The sequence below is a fragment of the Coturnix japonica genome, chromosome 2 (assembly GCF_001577835.2).
Source record: "Coturnix japonica isolate 7356 chromosome 2, Coturnix japonica 2.1, whole genome shotgun sequence".
NCBI classification, from domain to species: domain Eukaryota; kingdom Metazoa; phylum Chordata; class Aves; order Galliformes; family Phasianidae; genus Coturnix; species Coturnix japonica.
Genome location: NC_029517.1, coordinates 6,825,829 through 6,841,410, shown reverse-complemented (window position 1 = coordinate 6,841,410; position 15,582 = coordinate 6,825,829). Strand labels below are relative to the sequence as shown.

General features: G+C 42.3%; 1 protein-coding gene across 1 annotated transcript in view; it reads left to right on the top strand.

Annotated features, from left to right (window-relative positions):
• The first annotated feature begins 6,500 nt into the window (after positions 1-6,500).
• Positions 6,501-15,582, top strand: part of PAXIP1 (PAX interacting protein 1) — a 29,861-nt gene continuing 20,779 nt past the window's right edge. The window contains exons 1-3 of the mRNA XM_015852840.2: positions 6,501-6,703; positions 9,665-9,799; positions 11,454-11,497. Coding sequence (XP_015708326.1) covers positions 6,617-6,703; positions 9,665-9,799; positions 11,454-11,497 — 266 coding nt within the window. The 5' untranslated portion in view covers positions 6,501-6,616. The remainder of the gene's footprint in view (positions 6,704-9,664; positions 9,800-11,453; positions 11,498-15,582) is intronic.

Here is a 15,582-nt window from a genome sequence, read left to right as displayed (position 1 = left end):
TCTTATGCTTCTCCTTTATTTAGCAACATATTGAGCATGAGAATAGTTAACATGGTCAGCTTTTAAACATCACTACTAGCAACTGACTTGGCATGTAGGTTATAAATGACATTTTGTAATCACAACCACTAATTGGATAGGAAAAAAAATATGAAAACAATTAAGATGTTGATGTTTTAAAGCCCTCTACCCAACACTCACATGTGACAGCTCCCATCGTTCAGCCTTGGCTTCCAGCTCTGCTTCAGCCTTGCAGAGCTGCCCACACACACGTGTACTCCCCATCCCTCCTGCCTGGGCTGACCTCCAGCCACCATAGCTCTGTCCTTTTGCCACTGTCCCTTCTGCAGCACAGCCAGTCTTGGTGGCAGTCTGTAGTGGAGTCATGGCTTGGTACACAGTAGGGAAGAGTCACAGAGACAAATGGTCTCTGCCATGGGTCACGTTCTCCGTCTCCATAGGGCTTTTTTGTTGCTTTCCTGCTTTTATGATAGCTGAGATTCTAAGGATCCATAAATCCCAGTGTCCTTGCCTTAGAGTATCCCTGCTGCCCAGTGAGAGGCATGCCCCATTAAACACTGCATTACAGCATCAAATTAATACAAAGTGGTACAAAAGATCATCATGGGTTGTGAAGAACCACAAGGAATTAATTAAGATGCTTCTTGCAAACAATGATTGATAAATATCAGCTGGACAGGCGAGGGTTAGTGCAAAGCTTTGGCTTGCATGGATAGAGTTAGCAATGAAGGTGCCTAGCATTCATTCTCCAAATTTCTGGCAGCTGTTTTCTGTGAGCATTGGTGAGATAGGTGAAGAAATAATTGCCTTAAGTGACCCATGGATCTGGCAGTACCTCCTCCATTGATTTCAGGAAGAATTATTATTTTAAAATGAGTTAATAAAGCTAAAATGTATAAATCCCAGCTATCTAAATCCTCTGTACCACATAGAAAATCTCAAAACCCCTGTCCTTCACCCTTTCAGAATCAGGAGAGACGTGGGTGAGTTTGTGCTGTACCAAATGCAAGACCAAACAGTCTCTGAGGCACATCCCATAGGCAATTAAGTTGGCCTATTAGGAGAAATCACCCTGTGCAAATTGAGATGCAGCAAGTAATTACATGTATACTTCTACTCTTGTCAGCTTAGCGTAAAGCGAGTTACATTCACTTTCCTATATTGCAGTCTTCCTTTCTTTGCACTGAAGCAGAACAGAAAAATGCACACAAAACCAATGAGGGGAATGTAACCCACTGATATTTCCCAACTGGGTTGTTTGTGAGCATGACTCCACACCCAAAGCAAGGGAGAGCTCTTCTGGGGAGGGTGTACCTTGTGATGGAGCTCAGCAAGAACTGAAATATGGGTGTGCGATCTAAATTGGTCTCATCCTAAATCTAAAACACAGCACCACACCAGCTACTACTCCTAGCCAAAACTAGTCTGTCCTATCCAGAACCAGGACAAGTGTTAGCCGTTGTAACATGTCCATTGTCCCTCTTTATATGGCCATATCTCACAACACGCGCTCAACGAAGATGGTGTTTAATTTCATATGAGAGCTTTATTCGCACAAAAATAAGCAGGATTTAAGAATATACTTCTTGACTCTGAGACAAAGCTCAGGAAAATTGTCACAAAGAACAGGAGGCAAAAAGATTACACTGCAGAGAAATGGAACTATGGAAAAATCCCTTCCCGTTTAGGTGAAAAAGAACAGAAATCTATCCAAATTCCTCAATAGGATCATAAGCAGTGCTAAGGAAAAGACTATACTACACATTCAGGATAAGTGAAATCAACTGACAGCTTTCCATCCACAGAGAAAAATAATCTGTGAGCAGCAAAATGGTTCAGTCTAATAGTTAAACATCAGTAAGCGCCAGTAGTGTGTCTAATAAAATGCAGATCTCATTAACTGTTTGTTATGTGCATCATGAGATAAGTGTTGGAGTTGAAAAGTATAAAAATTTGATTTAATTTACTGACATTTTGGATACAACAGGGTCAAGTCGGTCTTGTAACAAAGAAGAGCTTGGGGCGTATGGAAAGGAGTGTAATTGAAGATAAGGCTTTAGCAAGATGAGTGGAAAATGTAATAGAGTTCAAGGATACATTAAACAAACGTATCCTGGCCTTCACACTGTAATCACCTACATGTACCGTAAGGCAAACAGCAAATGTAATTGACACCCCGAGGAAGATCATTACAGCTTTGGTGCCTTCTGCCTCATGTCACAGTTTCTGCCATTTGCAAGACTGAGAATTCAGACTTGGCAAGTTTTGGGTCCCTGAGGCTTCTCTAATTTATACAGGGAACTCAGAAAGCTCTAAATAAACCCTGAGAAGTTTGCGGTGGCTTCTTTAAACATTAAACCCGTGTCTGCTGCAGTGTCATAGACTTAAACTGACCAACACTGATGAGAATATGTCAGGATCAGCTAAGAACAGCAATGGATTCTTCATCTCAGTGTCTTTGTATCAAGATTCTCGTGATTCTCTTTTGGGAAGTTCCACTTTAACTACTTCAGGATACTCAGTTCACACAAAGGCTATTTTGGATAAAAATTAAGGATAAAATTTAATTAAATTTAATTAATGAGAAGATCTGCCGGTCTCTTCTTCCAACCTCAGGGCTATATGAATGCATGGTTTTATTCCATCTTTAAATGCCAGCAGAAGGCCATCAGAACATATTCTTCAGAAATGTTCATTTCTTTTGAAAATAAGTAATGAAAATCAGGTTCCTTCCACAGAAAATATCATACAGTCATAGAATCATTAAGGCTGTAAAAGGCCTCTAAGATCATCTAGACCAACCCATCAACCCATCCCCGCCATGCCCACTGACTGTGTCAGAAGAAGAGCAGAGGCATAAATAGGAAGTATTACTTCTTAGGGTGGTCAGGCACTGGAATGAACTGCCCAGGGAGGTGGTGGAGTCACCGACCCTGGGGTTGTTCAAGGAACGACTGGATGTTGTGTTGAGGGACATGGTTTAGTGGGAGCTATTGGTAATAGGTGAATGGTTGGACTGGATGATCTTTTAAGTCTTTTCCAACCTTGGTGATACTGTGATTCTATGAAATAAGTGACTGGGCCTGGGGACATTCTGAAGCAGTTCAATTCAACTGAAGCGATATTGCAGGCCTCAAGCACGCCCTGTGTTGTGTGATGCTGTGTTACGGTGGGAGGGGGAGATGAAAATTCCCACAGATCATTTTGATCTGAGAACAGCGACTTTAGACAAGTGTAACCGGTGCAATTACACTGCATCCCACCCTGCCAGCAGTGCAATGCTTTGATAAAGGCACACTCAGCTGCAGCTTAGGGCTATTTTTTTTTCCCCTTTATCTTTGCAATGTGACATGCTACATCTCATTCACCTTTCCCCATGGACTAATATGCCAGATAGTTTCCTTGCCAGGCAATAGAAAGGCATGTATCTCTTTTAATACCATCTCACTTCTGACTGAACAAATGCCCTTATGTTGCATGTGTTAACTAGAGCACTCTCCTCCCCTACCCATTCATGCAGTGCTATAGTAAAGGTATAAACCAGCTGGTACCGAGTGAGTATGTATTATTAACACAGGGCTGGGAAAAACTTCTGCTCACTGGAGTAAAACAAATATACAATTTAATCTGAGCTCCAAATGTAATTAACTGCGAGGGAAAAAAATTCATAATGTAGCTTTTTTCACAAGTAATTACGCTTAAATATGATACTGTAGGTGCATATAAATTTTCTCCTATCATTGTTTGTGCACACAAATAAGGCGCTTATGAAAGCAAAGACTAATTGTCAGCACACACCTTGTTCTATTGGTAGGCTTTCCCTATGTGCAAACAACACTTGTTGCAAAAGAATCATCGTTCTACAGCTCTTATGATGGCATTATTGGTCCCCATGCGTGGTTACTCCAATGGAATTATAATCTAATAATCTAATATTCTAATAATCTAATTTCTAATAATCACTAATATTTTCTAATAATCTCTAAGGCATTACAGCCTTCCAGTACTTAAAGGAGGCCTGAAAGAAAGTTGGAGAAAGACTCTTTACTTGGGAATATAGTGATAGGACAAGGGGTTTAAGCATAAAGAGGGGAGATACAGGTTAGATGTTAGGAAGAAATTCTTTACATAGAGGGTGGGGAGGCCCTGGTATAGCTGCCCAGAGAAGCTGTGGATGTTTCTACTTAGATTCACATCACTGCTGATAATATTATAATATTCTGTGTACTATGAGACCAGAAGTCCAATGCTGAGATTTCTTGAACTACTTCTTATCAGCCCCTAAAACTTTTAGGTATCTAAAATAGAACATACAGAGGATGCAGGCATCCAATGTCCATACCTATCTATGCCTCAGAGGAAAAGTTCCTTTTAACTCATTCAGGAAGAAAAGGAAAGACCTGAATGTCTTTCTTTTACATAGTTTGTTCAACTAATCAAACAGAAGATCTAAAGTGACACAACCTGATGCTTCAATAGCACAGTTGGAGCTGAAGTTTTAGGAAAGGATTTTATTCTTTAAAAACATTCAGAATACTGTTTGTTTGCCTTATGCTTCTTTGCTGGTATTGGTGCAGTGCCTGATTGGAAATGTTTGCAATCTGATCATATGAAGAGCTAAAAATAATGTGGATATGGTGAATCCAGAGGATAGGAACACCAGGGGAACTCATTATAGTAACAAAGAAAATAGGCTGTGGAGAGAAATCAAGAGGAGGAATCACTTTGGTTTGCATTGTGCAGAATGGGAAAGATGCAGTGGCATATAAAATTAGATATAAAGAAAGCAGTCGTGTGAAAAGGGGCAATTTAGCAATCACACTGAGAAGGAAAATGAAGCCAAGTAATGAATGACATCATGAAGAGAAAATAATTCAGAGAAAAACATGAAACAAAAAGCTAAAACCAGCGATATTTACGCAAGGAAAGAAGATGCGGATGATTAGGGAGGCACTGAAATCCAAATGGAAAGAAAATTCAAGAAGCAATGGTTTTAATGATAGATGATAGATCAAAAAGAACAAGAAAAGATATTTCTCTCTAGGTGAAGGGATTATTTGGTCAAAGTAATTCTAATTTAGTGGGAAGAAGTCAAAATGGATCAAAAATGGAGTTAGAAAGAGTGAAAATTACATGACAAAGATGACAAGGGCCGGATTTGGGGGGCCTGGATGGTATCTTTATTTAAAGGCAGAAAGCAGGAAGGTGTTCTTCAAAGAAATACTTGGGGCATAAGAAAATGAGAATAACAGGAGTCCGTTACTAAGGAAGATAAAAAGGGAGATGAGAATAGGAATTATTGCATGGAGGAGACAGACTGAGATGTAAGACCAGATAGTTATTTCTACATTTTTTTTTCTGTACTACAAAAGAAGCATATTGTATAGAAGCATAACGATTTTGCACCTTAGTTTGCACGGAGATATGAAATTGTAGTCAGGGAGCTAATAGAATAAAACCCACAAGCAAAGGGTAAGATCTTCTTGAATGGGAAACCTCATTGACCTCATTGCAGCCTTTCAATACCTGAAGGGAACTTACTCCCAGGAGGGGAGTAAGCTCTTGGAAAGGGCTGACAATAGCAGGACACGGGGAAATGGTTTTAAGTTAAAAGAGGGAAGATTTAGGTTGGATGTTAGGGGGAAGTTCTTTACTAGGAGAGTGGTTAGGGCCTGGAACAGGCTGCCCAGGGAGGTTGTGGATGCCCCGTCCTTGGAGGTGTTCAAGGCCAGGTTGGACGGGGCCCTGGGCAACCTGATCTATGGGGTCTCTATGGAGATCTATGGGGTCTATGGGGATCTATGGGGTCTCTATTGGGTCTCTATGGGGATCTATGGGGATCTATGAGGTCTCTTGGGCAACCTGATCTAGTAAAGGTGTATGTTTGGTGGCCCTGCCAGGCAGGGGGGTTGGAACTACATGATCCTTGAGGTCCCTTCCAACCTGGCTCATTCTGTGTGTGATTCTGTGTGATTCTAGCAAAGCGAGCACTGGACAACATCCGAACCTCCTCTCATCTCACATCTGATCTCTCCACATCAGCCTCTGAGGTGAGCGGGAGCTTCCCGCCTACCGGGGCGGGGCTGAGGTGTCCGGGCGGGCTCCGCGCTGTGGAAGGGGCGGTGCCGTTGAGCGCCCCGCTCCCGTCCCTTCCCCCTTCGCCGCGCCTGCTCGCTAATGGGCGGCTCCGGGTATCCCCGCTGCCCGCCTCTGTCGTTTCGGGAGGAACCATTGCATTCCGCGTGTGTGGGGGGAGCCGGGCTCGGCTGCTTCTCCTTAATTCCGATCGGAGACAAGGCGAGGAGCGGAGTTAGCGGCCGCTGAGCAGCAGAAAGAGTTTTTAGGGTACAGTGAAGGTGGTAGATTGGTGTGGGGAGCCGCTTGGTACCGACGGCTCTACCTACACCTCTCGTATCACCCCCGCGTCCCGCAGTGGGATGGTGCGTCCCGCAGCGCGCGCCTTGCTCGCGCGGTTCGGCGGCACGGCGGGGGAGGGGACGGGACAACCCGGGCCCCGCGGTTCTGCTGGGCGGGCGGCGGGGGGGGGAAGCGAGGCCGGTAAATAAGGAAACACCGGTAAAAAGGAGCCGGCATCATGTCGGCGGACGAAGAAGAGCTGAAAGTCCCGGAGGAGATGTTTAAAGACGTCAAGTTCTTCACGGTGGGAGACATCGAGCCCAAGGTATCCGCCTACTGCCGCCGCCACTTGGGCTCCTTCCCGCCGCGCTCGTCCCCACACCTCCCCGCTGTGTGGTGATGGTTGGGGGGGGCAGGGTGGGATCATGGGGAGCAAACGCTGCCCCGACAGCGTAGAAAGGCGGAGGGGTGGGAAGGGGGGGAGCGGGGCCGTGTCCTCACAGGGGCTGCTCGTGGTAACCAGCGCTGCTTCACCGCCCGCCCGCCATGGGAGCCGGTGGTTGCGGCGCGCAGGCCCCGTGCAGCCTGAGAGCGGAGGAGGGGCTGGAGAAGGGATTTCCTGTGAGAAATAGGGCTGGAGGGTGACCCTGGTTGTGGGGAGCGGGCCCGGTGATCGACCTCTGTGTTCAGGAGAGGCTGAGGGCAGCGGGGCCTGGGAATGAGGACGCCTGGCCCAACCCCACGCCTATATGTGTGTGTGTGTGTGTGTGTGTGTGTATTGGGCTCCTGGCGCGGTTCGCGTTGAAATGAAAGTCTTGGTTCCTTTGCCAGGTGCTGGAGTTGAGTCTTTGTTCCGTACAGGTTGCTGTAGGCTGTGCGCTGAACCTTGTGGGCATAGGGAGCACCGCTGACCTGTGTGATGGGCTCTGTAGGTTACGTGTGAACTGCAGCCTTGAAGTCAGAACCCCCAGAGGGAACATTAGCCCCCAAATCCTTTAAACTGTTTGTTAACAGTCTGGGGATAACAAGTGCGCTGTTTCAAATCCTATAGTCGCAATAGCATGAGTGCAGAACACAGCAAGATGCCTGTTATTGTATAAATAACACCCCCAAAATCACACCGTTAGGTCTGTGTTGACATTTGTGTTGATCAGCCAAAGAGGGAATAAACCAGCAACCACTTGGGCAAGTTTTATTTTCACATAAAGTTTTATCCTTCGTAGCAGAATCACAGAATTATCAAGGTTGGAAAAGACCTAGAAGATCATCTAGTCCAACTATTCCCAATACTTCCTGGCTAAATCATATTCCTCAGTGTCATTCTTACAAGGCTCTGGATCAAGTATACAAAGTGCTCATCTATTTGTGCTTGGATTTCCTGAGTTTCGGATACTCTTCTTCTAAAACTTCATAAAGCTTCACGTAGATGCTTTATGTACCAATGGATGCTCGGTTGAATTTGAAAACCAGTTTATTTCTTCATCCTTTGGGCATGAGCACACTTAGATTAGCTTATTTCCAAGTGTTTTCACTGCAAGCCAATTACTTTAATAAATACTGAAACAAGCCTATAGGTTGCTCACTCATGCTAATCAAAACAAACCCAAGACTTAGAATGGAAACATCGTATAGTCAGGTGGTAGCTGCGTACCCACTACCTGTTAAAACATATGCAGCGTAAAGTAGAAGGGAAACAAAAGTCTGGAATCGTGCCTGACTGTTCTCTGGCAAATGAGGGAGAATTAGGCTGCTGGCACTCAATTTGAATTCATTCCATTGGGATGTGCACTTGGCTGTTCTCACCTTGGGGGAGGTGATGTCTGGATGTCAGCTATTATTATTTGTATTTTAGATGCTTTTATTGCATTCCTAAATGTTAAACCTAAACTGTCGAGCTTCTTACTTTATGAGTTGTAACTTTTTTCTTCATGCTGTCAGGTTTGGATGTTTGGCTTTGATTAAAGTTTCTCCTTTCTTTAGCCTTCCTGTAAATAAGCAGTTGGAAGTTAGGCAGTGGAATGAAGAATTTCTTGCCAGCAGGAGCAGAGAGGTGATTGTTCCCCTGTACTCAGCACTGGTGAGGCTGCACCTCGAGTACTGCGTCCAGTTTTGGGCCCCTCACTGCAAGAAAGACATTGAGGCCCTGGAACGTGTTCAGAGGAGGGTAACAAAGCTGGTGAGGGGTCTGGAGCACAGGACTTATGAGGAGAGGCTGAAGGAGCTGGGAATGTTCAGCCTGGAGAAGAAGAGGCTCAGGGGAGACCTTATTGCTCTCTATAACTACCTGAAGGGAGGTTGTAGTGAGCTGGGGGTTGGCCTCTTCTCTCATATCATTAGTGGTAGGACCAGAGGGAATGGTTTCAAGCTACGGCAGGGGAGATTCAAGCTGGACATTAGGAAGTATTACTTATCAGAAAGGGTGGTCAGGCACTGGAATGGGCTGCCCAGGGAGGTGGTGGAGTCACTGACCCTGGGGGTGTTAAAGGAAAGACTGGATGTTGTGTTGAGGGACATGGTTTAGTGGGAGCTATTGGTAATAGGTGAATGGTTGGACTGGATGATCTTTTATGTCTTTTCCAACCTTGGTGATTCAATGATTCTATGATTCTGCATCACCTCTTTAAAGGAGTAACTTAGAGGGCATGTATCCTTCTGCTTTTTATTTTATGTTTTTCCCTTGTTTTATCAAAATCACTTTTAGTCCTCCATCAATTCTCAGTACAGCAGCTCTTCATTAGAACCTCTGCTTCTCAAGACAGTGGTTGCGACTTCCTTTGCTTGTAGGGCCTTCCCATATCCAAATGTTTTTTGTGTTTCCTTTTTTCCACCTTCTTTTCTGTAGCTTTCAAAGCTACACGCTGAGTTAGGTTGCTTTTCTTTGCGCTAAGTGTATCCAAAGGCTTCTGAAGCTAACGTATGGAAAATGAAATGCTGAGGAGAGAGAGTTTCTTAGTCTGCCTGAGAAAAAAACAGTTATTGAGGACTGTACGTCTTGGAAAAACATTGAAACATTCAGAATTTTTGCCCCAGCCTGAAATATTCTGGAAGTAAAACTTCAACTTGAATCATCAAAATGCAGCAGAGTTGCAAACCTTGGGAAATCAGGATTTAAATGGGTTGTGCTTGCCAAAAAAACAACACCAGAGTACTATCCATTTATACAGGGCAACCAAGAGAGAAGGTTGAACTCATTCCCTTGATGTGCTGCAGTTCTTTTCTTACTGTTCTTTTCCATTGAAAGGTAATAATAATTTTTCACTTCTTCCCCCTTCTCTTTTGGGTTTAGGTTATTCAACTTCTGAAAGCTGGGAAAGCAAAGGAAGTCTCTTACAATGCCCTGGCCTCACATATTATTTCAGAAGACGGAGACCATCCAGAGGTTGGAGAATCTCGTGAAGTTTTTGATCTCCCTGTGGTAAAGGTGGGTGACTCCTCCACTATATTGTTTGACACAGTTACTGGGTTATGGTGACAGAAAATACCAGTGTTTAGATGGTGTCTGAATGAAACACACCTTTGCATTTCTTTTATTCTCATTTCATGATCTTTGTTTCCCCCCTGAACTGTAGACTTTTACAGTTCTGTTTTCTCCTTTCCTACTGTTATTCTGTATCTGGTGATCTGTTAATGAGTTTTCTTTTGTGTGTGTGTGTGTCCCTTTCTGAAATTCCTCATTCATCTGTGGGATGCTGCGTTCTTTAAGTAACTTTGTTACTCTCTTGCAGTTTGGGTTCATTTTTCCTGCTAAAGCTTCCAGGCTTCATGTTTAAAAATATGAGTCTGTTGTTCTGCAATTCATGAGCAATGAGGAAAGAAAACCCATTATTATTTCTCTGCCAGTACTTTCAGGTGCATAAGTTTGGTTTATTCTTTCTATGTGGCTGCAGGCAACAGTACTTAGTTTTGATGACTTAAAGCATGAGAGTTCACCTGGCAGTGGAGAAGTATGAATTCACAGACTCAAAAAATTGAGGGTGCTTAGCATGAGGCCTTATGGTTCTAGATGGGAGCTTAGTTCTTGTTTTTAATTTATCTCATTCATGAAGTGTTTTGTGACATCATTTCAGTCTTGAGATACAAGAAGGCTGCAACCATTCTTATGGGATGGAATGGCATTTTCTTCACTAGGAGAGTGGTTAGGCCCTGGAACAGGCTGCCCAGGGAGGTTGTGGATGCCCCGTCCTTGGAGGTGTTCAAGACCAGGTTGGACGGGGCCCTGGGCAACCTGATCTAGTAAAGGTGTATGTTTGGTGGCCCTGCCAGGCAGGGGTGTTGGAACTACATGATCCTTGAGGTCCCTTCCAACCCGAGTCATTCTGTGATCATTGTCCTAGCAGTGCTTCTTGCTATTGGCTGCCTTTCACTTAAATAATTCAGTGTTCTTTTTAAGCACTACTGACTAAACTTTCTGCCGTTTGCAGCAGGCCTTTCAGTGATGTTGCGATGCTTCTAGGTCCAACTAAGCAACATGTTCTGTAGTTGAGAAGATTAGACTTAGTGTTAAGGGAATGAGGCTTGGAGGCAAAGGTAGAAAAGGGATGGAGAATGAGGAAGGGAAAAAAATTAAGAGAAAACTCCCAATTTTTATTTATTTTTTTGCAAACAGTGGAATTAAAAAAGTACAAAACTTCTGCCTTTTGCTAAATGAGAGATAATAGCATGAATAAGGCATAAAAAGTTACTGTGTGTGTGTGTGTGTGTGTATACTGGGGCAGAGGAAAGTGTGGGGAGGTAAAAAAGTCATGTTAAATAGGATGGTACTCCTTCCTTCTTCTCCCCTATAGATTGTATCAGGACCACTGTCCTACACAGCCTCTATTCTCTATTTCCTTCTCTCTCTTTGAGCCATTCTGTTGCTGCATACCAATGGTTAGGGTCTGTCACCTGTGTGCTTAGCAGCCTGTATTACTATGTGTATATAAACCCCTTTCTGTGTAAGGATCTGTGAAACACTCAGACTTTAAAGCTGAGAGATGGATATTGAAACCAGATACGCTGTGAAGTTGGTCACTAACTTGCATTTTACTCACACAGTATGAGTTTGGTTTTTTTATCTCATGGTTTTTGTCTTTCAGCCTTCCTGGGTGATCCTGTCTGTTCGCTGTGGAGCTCTCCTTCCGTATCCTTTAAGTTAAAATTGGATGGAATATTATAGGAAACATCTTAAAATAGATTGCACTGCATGAATGAAGATTGTTACATGTATGTATGTCTTACATTTTTGTAATAATAGGATATATTTTGCTTGTTAAGATCGTAGTGTGTTTAGAGCTTCTTTGTCTTGCTTTACTTTCCCTCTCCCTTTGGCTATTTTGGATAAGCACTTAATAATCAATTGTAGGAAGTTTGTTATCAAATAGCTCAAACGTTTTAGCTTGATGTTGGTCATTAACTGAGGATCTGGGAGAGATGCTGGAATGCCGTAAGGGGCCAGTTGTTGGGTCTGTGGAATGGCCTATTTTTATGGCCTTTTCAAGAGCCAAAGTTAAGTAAGAAATAAACATGCAGTACATCCATACTCTTAGAAATAGTGCTTTGTTAACTCATAATGGTAACACTGCTGTTATTGTGTAGCTTGACTGTGTCATTTGCAGACTGCTGTGGTTTATGTGGGCTGGATTTATTTTTCTCAACTCATTTGGAGCACGTATTCTTGCACGTGGATGGTGTATTCTGTTTTATTATTTATTACTGTTTCATTATTTGTTTCCCTCAGTTTTTCTTTGGATCCTAGGAATGACGGCAATGGCTGCTTATGCATGAATATCATCCTGTAATATGTTTTTTTTCACAGCCCATTCATAACAGGCATTATATTTATGCAAAAGCTGAAGCAGGGCAGCGCATTTCAGTGCAGATACCAGCAGATGATTGCGGTGAACAGCAGGACTAGGGAGGAAGGCTGTCAGGCATGAGATCTCATTTTGGAAGGATAGCAGGTGGTAGTGTTGATAATGGAAAACAAGAGGTGGTAGAAGCCGGAGTCCAGGTGTTCATATTAGGAATTTCAGGTCTTAATGTGATACAGAATTCAGTGATACAGAATTCAAATGTTATATCTCGTATTTCAAAACAGATGCCCTTGCATCTATCTGTGTGTCTGAGATGTTTGCGTATTCTCAATCAGGAGAATTCAACTCAGGGAGTGAGCTGTAGAAAGAAAAGAGAATTAAAGAAATGATATATTGAGGTACTTAATGCTGCTTTGATCATCATAATGAACATGTCAAATAGAATTCGTGAGTTATCATTAAACATATGCTGTAGTCCTGGACTATCTTCTGACCTAGGGAGAGTTTTCCTTTAATGACTTCATTTCGAAAGGTAAACGATGCACCAAACATGACATGGCAAAACCCCAAATACTTTTATATTCAAACTATAAATCACTTGCTGTTATGTGATCTAGGCTGATATGTTGGGTTTTGTTTTGTTATTTTTGTACCAGAAATATTTTGTTTTTCAGCCTATTGTTATCAGGAAGGGAGTTTATGTCACACCAATGTAATATGTAGGGCTGGCTGGAAGAAAGAAAGTATGAAATAAGTTGGAATTAGTTTTACTTTAAAGATTGCGTAATCAGGCATTATAGTGCTGGTGTTCTCTCTCATAGAGAAGCTGCACTATTAGACAATAGGTTTTCTATCTGAAACCGTATGTTTTCAAAAGGATGCTTTTAAGTGCTGATTTTATTACCAACCCAGAAGAGAAATCAACAGATAAAATGAAGTAGTGCAGTCTATAACTAAATTGTACCAAAAAGTGTGGGAATGTAGACCTGAATGGCAATTGCTTAGGAAGTCTTTATTGTAGTTGTATAAGAGCGGCCAAATGAAACTGCAGGTCTCAGGAGGATCGTATTCTTGAGTGGCGTGGAAGAAAGCTTTGTACACCTGTCTGCAATAAACGTATACTTGGACATTTATGTTTATTCTTTCTAGCCCTTAGAACCTGGTGTTTTTGGATTCTATTCAGAGCTCACTAAAATGGGTTGTTAAGTCTTAACATTGTTCTGTTTCAGTCTCTTTATGACTTCTACTGCTATGGCATCCGGCCTTTCATTAGGGCTTTAGGTACTAGGAAAAAAATGTTGTAGTTAATAGGAAACTTTTCCCCCCAAGTTGATTGGTTTGGAGTTGTTTTTAGTCAAGGCTTTGAGATTCAACTTTTTTTTCCCCTTTATTTATTTATATTTGTGTTGAAATATTCAATATACTGAATTTACTAGAGAAGCAAGTCCTAAAAGCGTCTTTTGACTGTTAAGTGGATCTAGGAAGAGCCTTAAGTATTTTATGTTTACATTGCAGTTTTGGTAGATAGGCATTGACTGTATAAAAAAAATTAATGCAGAGTATACACAGTAATTTTCCCCCTTTCCTTATGAATACATTTTAACATTCTGCTCTGAAAGTTGTTTCCACCAGAGGGGACTTGAGGAAACAAAGTGTTCTGTTCACTGCTGACTAATGGCAACAAAATCTGACTATCCTGCAGTTAAAGGGAAGGAACAGAAAAAGGAAAATGGAAGCAGCCTTCCTGAAGGTTGAAAGAGAAGCTGAAGAAGATGAGAGTTCTGTGTGTGAAAAGCCACAGTAATAATACGATAGAAAGAGGGCTGGTGGTTTCTTTCTTCTCCTGTAACAGCAAATGCAGTAGTGATGTGGAAGGTTTTTGCTTTGGTTTGGTTTTTCTGTGGTCTTGATGGTATGATGAAAGGGAGTCAGAGCATTTCTGAATGTTTGTTGCTGAGGAAAAGAGATGTGGGCTTTGTCACAATCACTCTCTTGTTTTATCCAGGCCCGCTTAGAATGTTGTTCTGCTGCTGTAAACTTTTAAGACAGTGTAATTTCACTCCTGTTCTTTAGAGAGTGCAAGTTGGGGTCAAACTGATGGACACTTAGAAGTTTCGTATTGAACTGCTGCTGCTCTGTGTGACAGGAGCAGATGGCAAAGCAAAGGGAAGCAGTGCTGAATCTCTGCCTTAGATGAAGTACTGAGCAATGCTGTGAAATTTAGGATGCTCTTTGTACTTGTATTTCTTGGAGTAGTCTGGATAATGGCAAGAAATCTGCTCTTAAGTTTTAATGTATCCTAGGCTTTGTTGTTAGTTTTCTGTGTGTTGTCTCTTTTCCGTCTCAGATCTCTATCACTATTGCTGTGCCTCTTGTCAGCAGCATGAGGAAAATCATTTTGTTTGATGACAAAAGTCTTGGTATTTACTTGCTCTGTAAAGCACTGTACATTTGGTTTTGTACCCTGTTTTTCCAAAGAATTATGTATGTACTTTAAAACCATATAAAAGTGTAGAAGAGGCAAGGAGGTCGTAAAATCAGCTGGCCCATCTAGTTTTTCCATGTCGCTTCTGTCAAGCCATTATCTCTCCTATTTCACAAATCCTGCCCCCAGTGGAGTCTTCATTCGTGGTCTCCCCCATTCACCTTACAGCAGTGATGCAGTGTACTGCTGGAGTTTAACTTTATTACCTGCTGCTTCGTAACCCCATGTTGATTTTATTTGAGCCGCTCTGACCAGGGAGAACAAATGACTTGTCTCTTCATTTGGCAGCATTTTATGGACTTGAAGATGTTGCCTTAACTTCTTAAGCCCATCAGTTCTGCTTCTTTCAGTTTCCTCTCATAAGTCATACTTACTTGCTCTGTAAGAAGTTTTTGCATACTGTTACATTTATCCATCTCTTTGATGCATCCGAAAACAAACACGCATTGCTGTCAGAGATCTTGTTGAGTGTTGAAAGTATGGTGGAAAACTTCACATTAATTCCAGTCTGTGTTTCTGTTTTTACATCCTAGTGTGATGTTTTCTTTGTCGTTCACAGTAGTGCCTAGATATTTTTTTCCCTCAATCTGTTGCCTGGATAACTTTCCATCCTATTTTGTACCTTGGTATGGAAAAAATAGCTGAAGAAAGTCTGATGCGTGCTTATACCAACCTGTCTGCTTCTGTTTTTAGATCCTCTCTGTAGTACTTAGTTTGATTTATTTTTCTCAATATATGAGTTTATAAGCTTGTTGCTCAACACCTGTTGTGTACTTGCGAATTTGAAAGGGCAGGATAGGTTCCAAAAGGTGCCTTCAGCCAAAAAAACCCCATTTTATGGTATTTATTACATACCGTATTCATCCTGTTTTGTCTGTTGCTGACTCTAACAAAACTTTCCTTGGATTCTCACTTCTAAGTATGGAA